Source organism: Equus asinus, chromosome 10 (genome assembly GCF_041296235.1).
Source record: "Equus asinus isolate D_3611 breed Donkey chromosome 10, EquAss-T2T_v2, whole genome shotgun sequence".
NCBI lineage: Eukaryota > Metazoa > Chordata > Mammalia > Perissodactyla > Equidae > Equus > Equus asinus.
Window position 1 is genome coordinate 91,110,249 of NC_091799.1, and position 15,374 is coordinate 91,125,622.

The 15,374-nt window shown below is 32.3% G+C and overlaps 1 protein-coding gene across 3 annotated transcripts in view; it reads left to right on the top strand.

Moving 5' to 3' along the window:
* The window catches only part of CDH12 (cadherin 12), a 935,429-nt gene that overhangs the window by 867,789 nt on the left and 52,266 nt on the right, over window positions 1–15,374 (top strand). For all 3 annotated transcript variants that reach the window (XM_070519843.1, XM_070519842.1, XM_014827976.3), the window contains one exon: window positions 6,938–7,125. In XM_070519843.1, coding sequence (XP_070375944.1) covers window positions 6,938–7,125 — 188 coding nt within the window. The remainder of the gene's footprint in view (window positions 1–6,937; window positions 7,126–15,374) is intronic.

The window sequence follows — 15,374 nt, forward strand, 5'->3', positions numbered from 1 at the left end:
TCAGTCAACCATGCCTCATTCTTGAGAATGAGGATAGTTATCACTATGAAGGGTTGAGTTTTGCCAGATTGCAGCAACAAAAGGACATGGGCAAGATATATAGGCCATAGGTTAATTGAAATAATAAAATGTGTTTCAGTTGGATGAGGAAAGAAGACAGGGAAAGAAATGATAATGGATTGTTGAATGTAGAGAGATTAATATACTAATATTAATTAATATTAAAGTATTTAAATTTTCTTTTCTTTTCTTTTTTTCCTGAGGAAGATTCACCCTGAGCTGACCTCCGTGCTGATCTTCCTCTATTTTTGAGTCTGTGGGCTACCACCACAGTATGTCCACTAGCAGAGCAGTGTAGGTCGGTGCCCGGGAACTAAACTTGGGCTGCCAAAGCAGAGCATGCTGAATTTAACCATTAGGCCACTGGGACTGGCCCTAAAGTATTTAAATTTGATAGCAAAGTTGAGATTACTTTATATAAAATATATGCTTATGTTACATCAATATCTGATATTAAAGTTGATAGGTTGTAGTGGTAGTAATTGAACAAACAAAATGGGAAGGCAGGAGGTTATGATCATATCAGCTTTGTCATATGGTTACCCGTATTTGGAATATTTTTTACTAGCTGACCTTACAGGGCCATCATCACCCAGTTGACTCAGTTCAAATTCTCAGCTTAAATGTTATAAAAAGTGAATAGAATTGTGTAACTTTCCCTCAGAGCAGTGATGTCACTTTGCAATTTTACTTTGATTGTTTAATTAATGTCTACCTCCCCCACTAGACTATACTCGCCGTCAGGATAAACACAGTCTTTTGTTTGTGTTTTCTTCATCATTCTGTGGAGGATGTCACTAAAGAATTGTAGTTGAATTAAATATCAATAATCTGAGTTATTGGAAGACATAACAATTAATCTACTATCCGAAGAGAATTTAAAAAGAACAACTCAATATCTAGCCCCAAATTTTTGTGTCGTGTTTGGCTGTTCAGAACTAGAAAGTTTAGAGAAATGAATTTCTCATTGCTCAGAGAAAAGAAATATTGTTATCAATAAATATAATTTATAAAACTTTATCCACTATTATGGTGGATATTGTGTGCGTTGCAATTCATATTCACGTATATGGTTAATTAAAATCTAGATTGGGAAATTACAGCCTTTATAAAGGTGAAGTAATTTAGCCAACACGGTAAACCTCTTGATGCCAAATACTGGACACTTCCAAAAATTTGTTCATCCTAGATTCATCCCAAGAATGAGCCAGAGTGGATTTCTCTGTCGTTGTTGAGAGATTCCATTCACTGTATTTAGTATGCTTACTAAAATCCAGCTTGAATCCAACTTCGTTATCAGGAGAGTTCTTCCTTGTGGACTCTATTTCTGTTACTTTAATTTGAAATTATTGAAAATACTCATAGCTTGAGGCTTTTGAAGAAATAGAGGGCGTAAAACGTTCTTCAGCCATCAAAATATTTTTATTCCTGAATCCTCCAATTTTCAAGATATGGGAAAAATGTTTCATTTAAATCAGAATGACTTTTCAGAACTCTTTAAACACTTCCCTTTCTTTTATCTCCACACCTCTATAGGCAGTTTCCTATTAACTATTGCCATTCCTACAGGAAAATATTGTAACATAGATGTAGAGATTATCTAGAAACATACTATTTAAAAAATAGCCAGTAATAATAGATATTACTTATGGAGATTCATGCACTATTGTATAAATGACTTATCAAAACCGATCTATAATGCAGACGTAATAATAATAATAACATTACTATTATCATTACATCAATTTTAAGGATCAGGAAAAGAAAGATTAACTGTTTTGCCCAAGGTCACAGAGCTAATAAGAGGTTATAATAGGCACACAGTTTATATAAAGTTCCTTTTTAGTCATACAGACATGTTGTTTGCTTTCGTTTCCTTTTGATTTTATTCAGATATGGTGAAATCATTTTGTGTGCTATTATATTTGCTTACTAAATTAAAACAACAAAATATTGATAAAGCGATATTTATTTCTATTTAATTAGATGGTGAACACATGCACACACACATGCAGGATCACTGTTTTAGCAATTTAATATCTGAATGCAATCACTGAATCAACAGTTTTGTGGTAACATTCATTTTATATTTATTCTATTTATTTTCTAAAGTTTAAATGTAGTACTTCAAGTAATTGTCTATTTAGGTGGCCTCAAACATATGTTTTCAAGTTCTTAAAAGTGTTTAGCATTCTTATCAATTTGAAATAATTTCTACTTAAACCTTCCAAAATTTCTAGTATTTTTACATACTAATTCTCTCCAAATTAGTTACTTGCCATGGATAGGTAAGTTTTATGTGCAGCTGAACATTGACCTCATACATTATTTTTGAGTAACTTTAAATTAGTTATTATTATCAGCATAAAATGTATGTCAAAAGAGAATTGGTAATGGATCATTCCATCTTCCTTTTATGCTATTCTTATGGCTGAATGTTGTTACAGTATTGTATAAATCATTCATTCACTTAATATATTTATTCAGGCCATAATAAATAATTATTCAAAATAATTATTATTTCTAAACAAATTGTAACATATTCATTTATATTTTGTTGAGTAAATATATCTCTTCTGGTGTTTTCATCTATACTTGGAAATTTGCTCAAAGAAAAAAGGAAGGAAAATATATTGCATATTCTTTATCCTTAGTTATCAATGAATGCCCCCTGACAAATACACACACCCAGTGTGAGCCCAGATAATCAAAGTGTAATTTTTTAAACAGCATAGTCACTGAGAAGATGCTCACTTAGATTATAACTGAGCAACAGATGTTTTTACCTTTGGAATTAACAGGGAACATTATCTGCAAGAAGTTGTAGAATTTGATCACTATGATTCCACTTTAGTTCACTGCATGCAATTTTCTCCTTTTCCATGGGAACACGGTTATTTTGGCAAGCATAGGATATGTATTTGATGAATATGTAAGTATATATTCTTATTGACTCTGTGAACAATTTCTTGTCACCAGTTTTATTTCTTAATCTGTGTTGTACAGGTAGTGCCATTAAGATATTTCATATGCATCAAAAGTAGGACGCCTGGAAGATGACGGCAGTGTAATGACGTAGTACATCATAAGCGATCTGACTTTGGCACAGCTGAAGATTACTTCAGTTTTGAATTAATCTGAATGACCCCAGCTTTACTGCTGTTGAGTTTCTAGAAATGATAAAATGTCAAGTCATTGGAAATAAAACGACAGAACCTAAACAATCTGACATGACAAATGCATAGTTTCTCTGACTTGTTCCATAAGCTGTAGACTTTATTACCAACGACAATATTTTATTCAGAAATGCTTGTCTTAATGAATGTGAGTGTCTTCGGCTTTACTAGAATGTATATCTGCTATGTAAAGAACAGGAAATTCAGTGCTGAGTGTATGTGTGTTTTATGTATACTAAAACCTCAATGCACAAGAAAGATGTAAGCGGTGAATCACTGACTTCTATTATATTTTAATTTGGGTAGGGTATATTAGTGGTATGCTATTGAGTCAATCTTTTTTGGACAATGGTACTGTTTCAATTTATCACAAGTTTCCCAATGCCGTTAGATAATTAGGAAATTTGTGGGCATAGTGTATGCTGACAACTTTTTAAAAAACTGCCATTTAACTTATATTGATACAGTGCTACAAAGAATAGCTGTCTTCACATTTACTGTTATTGACCTCATAAAATGTTTTTATAAAACCTAAAGTTCATATCTCAGCAGCTTGCCTTGAGAAAGGGGACACTTTCATCTACATTTCGTATTATCTGATGTCCTTCAGGTTACCTTCCAGAGTTTTAAAAATGCTTCTGACATTGGAGGGTCTCACTGTCAGAGTTCTGCTAAATTCTTCATCCTTCACTACCCATAATCCCTAAGTGATGACACCAGACTAGATTATTTCCTTTGATTTTTGATTCTTTTAGTTCTGCTTTGAAATGTTCAAATGAAAAGCTAACATAAACTTGATGAGAAAACTCAAGTTGTTCCCCTTGAATGGATCAGAGTAAGCAGAAATACCCCAAACTTTTTAAATTAGATGCCCATATTTTCCTAAAGATTCCGTCCAACCCTCCTTCTGCCCAAAGGCCACACCACCATCACCACCAAATGCGGCTGGTCGTGCTTAAAATTTGAAATCCACTATACTTGACAGCTTCCTATCTCTCTCAACTCTGTCTGCCAGCTATATCTTTGATAATTTTTAGTCGTAAGTTTCCTAACTAAATACCCTGTTAGAGGAAGATTTACAGTACATTATTCAACATGGGCCTCCATTGCTCTATTAGGAAAAAATTCTAGACCTTTACTAATACTTATTAATGTACCATGAGATTGGACCATGAGTGATCATACTATAGATTCAAGGCTTTTGGTGTTTCTTCAGGTTTTTTATCACCATCACACAAGGAGCAGCAAAGGACGTGGTCATGTTTCTGATAAATCGTATTTTCTATTTACTAAGCATTAAGAAAGGAAGAAAAAAGGAAATGAACAATAGCACATTTCTGTGCTTTGCCCTTTTTCTTTGAAATTCTTCTGTGAGAAGTTCAGTACAACTTTACATAACAGTGTCACACACTTTCTTGCCACATTAAACAGGAATTCAGGCATCCTTGGATTTGCTAATATCTCAGGAGTGCTTTAATAGGATCAAGGTTTAATATGACTATTGTGAAACTATAGAAAGTAGGTTGCAAAGTCACATTAGGCTCTGCTTATGTAATCCTGGCTATTTGAATTCACATGAATTCCCCTTGAATATCTGTCTTTATCCTTCTCATAGACAATGACTATACAATGCGGCCTATAATTTTATTCTTTCTCTTTACTCTGGTTGCTTCAGATTCAAACACTGCTTTAAGTCCACAAATACTGAGCCTCTCTGTGTGACAGCCACTGTGTTAAGTGTTTAGGGAATAAAACCTAATGAAACATGATCCTAGCCTTTGAAAACTTGCTAGCTTGCTTGATTTTTTTTTTTTTTTGCATACATGTTGTACTTATTTTTTTATTGCAGTAACATTGGATTATAAGTTTGATCGATTAATATGACTTTTTTAACCAAAGTTTTTTTATAATGTCTATGTAACACTCCATTATTGCCACTTGGAATATTTTTTTGTCTATGTTTGTTTATTTATTTATTTAACTTTTAAATTTGTTCTTTTAGAAATATTCATCATATCCCCTTTGAAGGCAGGTATACTACTAATTAATGATTAAGCTACTTATTTTATACCAAAGTTACTTTATGTCTTTTACATGGAACCAAACAAGTTTCAGGTAAATATTTAGCTCTCCTGAGACTTAATATACTAAATATCCCATTGAGGTATAATGTCCATTGGATGTAAATAAGGCTGATGTTAACATTATAAGAGCAAATGGTTGCTACCTTCTTTTGAGTGGAAGGGGAGGAGCAGATGGTAAGATTTGAGTGTTACCAAAGCGAATGAAATTACCAAATGTTAAACCTGACTGCGAAAGAACTAGAAGAACTTTAAAAGTAATTGGGAATGAAAAAGAAATTGTTTTGCAGAATCTTTACAAAGTGTGATTATTTTTTTCTCATACCTCTTGAAGCCAATAATGTAACATTGTAATGCAGTTTGTTGAATGAACTTCACAATTCAAAAAACATGTTAAAGACCTTCCTAATTTAATTTCTATAAATGTAACTAGAAGTCCAAGGCAAATTAATGACCCTGATTGCTTTCCCCAGGGGAGAAAGTGCAGTCCAAAATCCATTAATAGAAATTTAAACGGAAAAGTCAATATCAAAATTTAAACTTTGTATTTATGTGTTTAATTTTCCTTTTGTATTTTTATTTCCTCCTACTCTATTCCTTTCCATATTTTGATTTGAACAGACTGCTATTTAATCCATTAGTGTTTACTTTGATGAGATGTCAGTAAAATAACCTATACTATCTTTTTCTTCATGTTTTACTTAAAAATTTTTGAAAACTCTTAAGCAATGTATATATTTTTATATTTGTCACATATTATAATGTTTCGTGATTCTGGTATATTTTATATAGATAGAGCTTTTTCTAGGCTTTTCTGATTCAGTATCAAATTCATAGTAATGTCAGTGCTCCACCTGGTGGTAAAAAATAAGCACTTTACTTTTTTCAACACTAAAAAAAATTGGGAGATAAAACTTTATATCCTGATTTTAAAAGTGTGTTAGCATACCTACCAAAGCACCCAGTAAAAATCTACTAAACATAAGCTGTATATTAGTCTATAATAGTTTATATTAAATATATCATGGATTAAGATTTTAACTATACATATAATCATTTTACAGGTCACTTTTAGTTTAATGATTGAGTAAATAGTCCAACTATTTTTATATTTATATATGTTAGGAAACATAACTTTAACTTTCTATAAATATCTAAACATCTATCTTCTATCTATCATCTATCATCTGTTTATCATCTATCTATCTATCTATCATCTGTCTATCATCTATTTATGTATCTTCTTATCTCTGGCTTGTATCCTAGATTCTGTTGTATTAGTGCTAATTAGTTTCATCTGTACTCTCATCTTCACATTTGATATTAGGTATATTTTGATGCTGTTATTACGTAAGGTATTTCCTCACAGTAATTTCAATTTAACACACTCTACTATTTTTAATGCTCAATTAAAATTCCAGAACAGGATCTATTGAATTGAAAAACAAAGTTATTACTCCTAATTATAATCCTTAACTTGACAGCAAATTGCCTTTCGATTTTGCACTATTCTGTTTTAAATTGGATTTATTTTCCATAGACTATATTTTTCAAGCCTGGTAATCTTACTAAATGCTTTACTAACTCTACTGCCAACACAAATTATACGTGTCTTATTAGGCATCTTCCATCTGAAAGTTCCTGAGTCTTCTCCTATTGGCTCAGCTATTGGAAGAATAAGAGCTGTGGATCCTGATTTTGGACAGAATGCAGAAATTGAATACAATATTGTTCCAGGAGATGGGGGAAATCTGTTTGACATCATCACAGATGAAGATACACAAGAAGGAGTCATCAAATTGAAAAAGGTATATAAACCTGTTTTTGGACAGTTGTCTACCCAATAATAATTAAGAACAGAAATGCTAAAACTTGAAAATGACAGCAATTTTAATTTTCCTTCAATATATTAATTTTAAAAAAGACCAGGTGACTATGAAGTATTCACTCCCACAGGCATTTTTAGTCTGTAATTCAAAAGGCATATATTTTATGTTGAAACAATTAGGCCTATTAATGTGACTAAATCATTTAAACAAATCCTACCAGAGTTTAACTGTAATTTACTTTTTATTGTTACAAACTTAGACAAAAAGATTAATTTAAAAATAAAATCTAGGAGTAAACTCTAACCCAACCAGGCTTGGCCTTGACGCTTTTGTGACTTTTCTGAGAATACAAATATTTAATTCACACGTTGTTGGTGAGTGTTGATGTCACAGTGGAGGCATCCTGGTGTGGGCTAGCTGTACTACTGGAGCAGTGGAAGAAGTGAGAAGGGGAAATGTTAGGCTTGAGGGGCCTGTAATGAGGTAAGTAAAAAGAAAAATTATTAAGAGAGAGAAAAAAGGTGGACCTTGATGGGCAGACATTTAGTAATGTTCAATGGATTAGTATAGAAGAGGATGCAGAAGGGGAGAGAAAAATTCAAAATATTAGGAATAAACCATTATTTTTAATATAGGTATCTTGTCTTTTGTCGGGTAGTGGCATGAAGAAGGAGTATGTAAATATGAGAAAAAGATAAATCATGATTATATTTGAGGTGTGTAGATTGTTTCCAGAACAGTGAAGCAAATTATAGGAATTTCCCATAATGGAGTGTAGACAAAAAAGTGAACTTTATTTACTTCATTGCTGTTTTCTCCTCTCCTCCGAAGCACACTCTATCCCAAACCACAGTGTATCATACACATTTGTTAATTGCGATAATTTTAACCTACAAGAAGTATTTTTGCATTCAGTCCCATTAGACACTGAATCAGTCCCTGATTAGGCTGCTGTTTCCATATTGACCCAGGAACTCTGAATTTTAACAAAGAAACAATAGATATGGTAATGAAAATAATCCTAAAAGAAATACCATTTTCATATAGATTATTTATTATTTTTTATTCCCAGTATTGCACGTAAATTGTGCTTTGTCTAGAAATTAATTTAACCACATGATCCCGTTCAGGAAAATTACATAGTTATGCTGAATTTTCAAAGTAAACGTAGAAAAATATTTGTGTCAAATTCTTATCAACTTTACTCCTTTATTATTTGTTGTAGTTTTGCTTGTTTTTCTCTTTTCTATTTGATAACAAATCAGTGAAAAGCCTCGTCTCTTATTTTCTTTTTAGAAAAGATCTCCCAAAATAACTACATTTAAATGGTTTAAAGACATCAATTCAAATGGAACTAACGTAAATTCTCTTAGTAATATGAGAAATAATAGGAAATATTTTACATCACTGGTTCAAAGTATAAAATTAAATATAGTTACAAGGTAAAATTGAGATCCAGAAGAGTCATATTACATGTGCTATATATATATTTATATATTTACTTACATTTATATACTTATTATAAATGTTTTTTATATTTACACATATGATTTTATATTTTATTTACCCACATTTACCATCTATGGCAATAAATAATCAATGTCTAAGTGTCAATCTGGAAAAATATGTGGCTTTCTTATTTATTTTTTAACAAGATTGAAAAAGGTGTGATGTGTTAACCATAGTCCTTTATATTATTATGTCAAAATGGATTAATCTTTGAAAGTAGTGATTCAGTTACACAAATCAACTTTTTGTAAATATTTATTAATTATATATCATCACTAAAGCAATAAAAACATATCTTCTGCCTTTTTAGCTTATGAAAGTGTTATAAAGGGTATGACATTTATTTTGTGGTATTTATTTTGTTTAATTTTTTGAGAATTTTCTATTCTTTAGAGTAAAACTGAGATTTGGGAAATTATGATACATCTTTATTAAAATTCATTTTTATATAATTTACAAAATAATCTGGAAAGTATAGCTCCAAGTAAAAACAATATATGTTTCCTTCTGCAGTGGGTGAATAACTGTTGTCCATTTTGTTGGCATAAAATTTATCTAAATAAAGGTCAGTGCCGATAATTAACATCACTCCTTCAGTCAACAAATATTGTTGGAACAGTCACTAAATCCCAGACCCTGCTCCGGGCTCTGAGGATAGAGCAGTGAATGAAACAGACATATTTCCTGTACTCAAGCAGCTTCCATTTAATTTGCAAAGTTAGATGATAAACAGATTCAAAAGCACTGTGAACAGTGCTAAATTTAACGTTGAAATAACATAAATCAGGGTAAAGGGTATGACAAGTAGCGTGGAGAGTGGTGGCTTGTATAGTGAGGACTTCATAAAAGGTTGCTCTGTTAGGCTGAAATTCTGGCAGAGATCTGAAAGAAGCAAAAGATAAGTCATGTGGTGTCTGAGTGATGTGTGTCCCAGAAATAGTGAGCAATTGCAAAATCTCTGAGATGGGAGCGGACTGGGTAAGGAGGCCCAGAGCAGTGAATGAAAGGTCTGTAGCAGTGGAGATGAGGTCAAAGATGCAGAGGAAGGGCCCATTATGGAGAAGGACAGAAATAGACCAGTTAAGAGACTATTGAAATAATCCAGGAAACTAATGATGGAGCTATGGATCATCCTGTTTGTAGCAATGGAGGTTGTGAGAAATGGTGAGATTCGGGCTAGATTTTAAAGGAACCCCCAAAACAGAACCCCCAAAACAGAGTTTTATAAATATGCTGATGATCCGGTAAATTACATTGAGCATTTGAATAGATTTGTTTTCAGTGTTGTTGTTTTGATCTCTAAACGAGGAATCACCAGAGGCAATCTCTACCTGCTAAGCTATTGTTCCACTGGAAAAGAAAACTGCAACCTATAAACTACAACTAGTAAATGTTTAAAAAATAATTCAGGAGGACATTTTTGTAACAAAATTTTAGAATTATCTATCATCTATCTAGTTATCTATCTATCTACCTACCTATCTAGCCACCTGTAAGGTGTATGTATTGTATTGAGCCCACGTGTGTGCACACATACACATATAGATATATGACATGGCAGCATGATTTTGTAAAAATGAAATGATGAGAAAATATTCAGTTGAATAAAGCCCATGAAAAACTCAAAAGTAATTTGAACTACAGTTCTTTATTATGATTTTTTATTGAGGTATAATTGACATGCAGCATTTTTTTAGTTTCAGGTGTACAAGATAATGATTTGACATTTGTATATATTGCAAAATATCACTACAATAAGTCTAGTTAATATCCATCACCATACATAGTTACAGAATACTTTTTTCTTGTGATGAGAACTTTTAAGATTCACTCTCAGCAACTTTCAAATATGCAATATTATTATTATTAACTATTATTATTAACTTATAGTTGCCATGCTATACATTACATCTCCATGATTTATCTATTTTTTAACTAGAAATTTGTACCTTTTGATCATCTTCATCCATTTCACACCCCTCCCCCCCCACCACCTGCCTTTGGCAACCACCAATCTGTTCTTTGTATATCTATGAGCTTGAGTTTTTTTTAAATTTCCACATACAAGTGAGATTATGCAGTATTTTTCTTTCTCTGTCTGGCTTATTTCACTTATGATAATGCCCTCAATCTTCACCTATGTTGTTGCAAATGGCAAGATTTCATTCTTTTTTATGGCTGAATAATATTCTATTGTGTGTGTATATATACATATACATATATATACCACATTTTCTTTATCCATTCATCCATCATAGACAGTTAGGTTGTTTCCTTATCTTGGCTATTGTAAATAATGCTGCAATGAACATGAGGGTGCATATATCTTCTCAAGTTACTGTTTTTGTTTTCTTTGGATAAATACTCAGAGGTGGAATTGCTGAATCATATGGCAGTTCTATTTTTAATTTTTTGAGGAACCTCCATACTGTTTTCCACAGTGGCTGCACCAATTTACGTTACCACCAACAGTGCGCAAGGATTCCTGTTTCTCCACATCCTTGCCAACACTTATTTCTTGACTTTTTGATAGCAGCCATTCTAACGTGTGTGAGGCAAGACCTCATTGTGGTTTTGATCTGCATTTCCCTGATGATTAGTGATGCTGAGCATCTTTCATGTAGACTGTTGGCCTGTAGCTCTTTAAATTGTTTTTTTGAATGAAGACTATATTATAGGGCTATTTATGCATGTATGCAGTAAGTTCTTAGAAAACTTTATCTTGAACTTATCATTAGGAGTCCTACAAGAATTAGATATATAATAATACATGTACTAAATATATATTATTATACAGCAGCAGTGTTTCTGCTCCATAATGATCTTAAAATTACATTTTTGAAAATTTCCCTTCAATATCTCAGCATAGAATTACAATGAAGAGTTTTGATATAAAACCAAATTCGTATCGGAATCATGTTCTTAAGTATACTAAAAGCATTTAGAAAGTCTAAAAATATATATTCTACCTTTGAATATGTAGCTGTTTGTTAAACATCAGCTATTTTAATTGTTTGGCTCACATCAGAGCATGATATTCTTTGTTTTCAGAGAGTTTTTCTCTTTCTAACTCACTTAAAAGTAAATTAAAATGTTTAAAGTTCTCTGAAGCACATCTTCTCATGATCGTTTTATCTCCAAAGTCTTTATTTGCCTTCCCTTTACTGTTCGCTCCTCTCTCCTCTTTCTCTGCGGACAGTGGGCCGAAGTAGATAAAAATGATGGCCAAGGTTTATGTGAGCTGAGAAAAAGGTATTTTTATTTATTTTATTTTTTAACCTTAACTTGGATTCTGTTTATGAGCCTGTGACAGAATGCCATTTCACTGTGTCACTTCGAATTCAGGATAACATCATGAAGATTTATAAATCTCTCCAAGGCATAAGATATTGCTTAAAAAAAACAACTACTCTTGTTCTATACTTATGTCATACTGCACTGAGCAAGGTATAAACAAATGAAAAGTGCCCTGTAAGTATTATATCAATGAAAATACTAACAAAATCAGGATACTAAAACATTTTAAATTTTGTATCCTGTGTAAAAATTAGGAGATGGGCTACGTTTAAAATGAGAGAATAAGGTGTCTTAAATGCAGAAATTTCGTTTTTAAGTGAAAAGCTAAATGCAATATCTTTCCAGTCGGTAGTGATTTTTTTCTACTGGATAAATGAGAATAAAGATATACTTATTGGATATAAATATAAAGTTGCACGAATTAAAACATTAAAGGACTGAAAATACATATATTTATAGAAGCACTGTGGCTTTTTTGTTACTGATTAAGAAATTTAGGCAATTAAATAGTGGGATGAATACTTAAACTATGCAAAAGGACAATTTTACTTTCTTGCATAATTTCTCATAAACGGTTCCGTACCATTTCTGCAAAAATATCTATCAGAATTAATAAGTAGTGATAACATGGGTTTAAAATAGAGAATGACGAAGTGATTTCCTATTTATTTAAAAATAAGTAAAACTATTTTAGAATTTAAAAAATCCTTACTATTTTGATGTTACTTAGCAATATTGTTTCATTTCAAATAAACATAAATGTGATCACATTGAATCCAAAGCAGAATTATTTTCTTTTTTTCTTAAAAACATAAGACATAAAATACTTTATTCTTCACAAGGACCCTTTAATAGATAGGCTAAGCTCTCAACTGGGCGCATTGGAAAATTATACTTTGCTTGTGCCCTGCTAGTCACTAAAACTAGTTTGCTTTTCTCAGTCTTAGATGTCAAGGAAGTGAGTTCACATCAAATTATTTGGTAGCATAGCACCATCCTGTGGTTCATTTTTGAATAACTCAGAAAAAAAATGAAAATAAAATTTGGAATAACATTTCATATAGCGAAACATACACTTCAATTTATTATATTTCAAAAGCTCCTATTTTTAGCCATACTGGCATGCATACTTTCAAAGAAAAATAGGTGGTGTTCTTTATTTGTAAATATTATGTTTATTTGTAAATATTATATTCCTGTTTTGTAAATGTTTGTCTTTGCCTTCTTTTTTAAACATCTTGCCTAACTTTCTTAAACAGTCACGTCAGCTCTAAATTAGCCCCCAAACTGACATAAGCAATGCAGATTGCTGCCTTGCAGACATTCGTAACTGTGTGTTCCATGGTCTTTTGAAACTCAAAATGTCCAAGGCCGAATTCCTTCTCTTCACCCAACAAAAGGGCAGATGCTCATATTTTCTCCTTCAATAAATTGCATGAGCAACAGATGCTCTATTAGTAGAAATTCCTCTTCCTCTTCCTCCTCAACCACCCTAAATGGTCTCAGAACAAACTGGGGCCAGCTTGGTCCACATGGTATCTCTGTCTCTTGGTGTCACTGATCCACTCTTGGATAAGGTTCCACCTCTTCTCTAGTTTCGTAAATCAGAAATCTAGACTTCTTCTTATGCTGCCTCCATTGTCATCAACCTCCTCTTGCCAAATAGGACATGAAGCCTAACCACTGATTTCTCCTGAACATAGATTAAGATTTCCTCCTTTCTCCTTCTCATGGGTTGACTTAAAACCCTCTTGCTTACTCCTTACCACTACTGCAATGTCTGTTTGAGTCTCACAATTTATCTTCATCCACCTTATCCTTCCTCCATGAGCGAATGGTCAAAACCTAACTCTGTTCCTCTTACTTTCGTGCTTAAATCCTTTTTTGGTTCCCATCACTTGTAAGATACAAAGAAAATGGTGTATTTTCTATTACCATTGCCTGCACGTACTCACACACACACACGCACACTCTCTCGTGTAGGCACATGCGCATATGCACACACATGGACATGCTACATTCCAATTACACCAAATCCATTGCAGTTTCTACCAAAATGCTGTGCTATTTTTTCTTTTGCATAGAAGGCACTGTTCCATGTAAGTAGTTCAATTAATTCTTTCCTGTTTTTCAGCATTTCTCTCTCATATCTCACACCAAAGATTTCCATGCATCCCTCAGGCAAAGTGGATCACATTTCACTTTCTTCCTAAATGTCAATAATTCTGTTAAAACACTTATATACTTAAGGCATTCATAGTTCAAACACATCTTATTCCTCCTACTATATTTTAAGCCCTTAAAGCCACTTTATCATATCTATATTTGTGTTGCCATGATATAGGAAATACTTGAAATATATAAGGTGTTTAAAATTTTTGTTGAATAAATTAATAAATATATTGGTTTAAAGTTTTAATTTGTGTAAAATGCATTATTTTTCTTAGTTCTCACGTAGTATGTAAAGCTTAACATATTTTTTAAATTATGCAGAAAAATAGTGTTTTACTGATTATACAAACGGAAAATATGAAGCTCAGAGATGAAAGATAACTTTTTCAAAATCACACTGCTTGCAGTAAATTATAGCATATGTTTGAAAAGCAGACACTTTCAACTATTGTTAAGAACAACATATATTAGAGATAAAATGTGAAATTGGTCATTTAAGGAAGTTAAAAAGATAATTGCTCTCCCCAGATGATCATGATTAATACTGTATGTGCATATAAAGCAGGTATTTTACTTTAAGACTTTATAATAGTTAATGAAATCTTTTCTCAGTTTTAGGAAAAATATCACCAAAACCCTCAACTAGAAGCACCAGAAGTTCTTTCAACACTCTGTTTTGCTTTGTCTTAGTTAGTGAATTTGTTGCAAAAATTATTGTTACTAAAATATGGGCATAGAACTAATGCCCACGATTCTTATTTCCTTAAAACGATCAAAAATTTGCAGTGAGGCCGGCCCTGTGGCCAAGTGGTTAAGTTCACGTGCTCTGTTTCAGTGGCCCAGGGTTTCACCAGTTCAGATCCTGGACGCGGACATGGCACTGCTCATCGGGCCATGCTGAGGCGGCGTCCCACATGCCACAACTAGAAGAACCCATAACTAAGAATACGCAGCTATGTACCGGGAGGCCTTGGGGATAAAAAGGAAAAATAAAAAAAAAAATCTAAAAAAAAAAATTTGCAGTGCTACAAGAAACCAGAGTATATAAATTGCCCAGAGAAAAATGAAGTACATTGTTAATAAATAGTTCTGTAACAAACTTATAAAGATAAGTTGTATGAAATGTTTGTTTCGTCATTGTAATATTTTTATTTACAAAACACTTTGTCTGTAATTCTATTGTCCCTTTAAGATTTTTTTAAAAGCCTTAAGCCTGAAATACCGTTAAAATTTGTCAAAAACTAAAATCC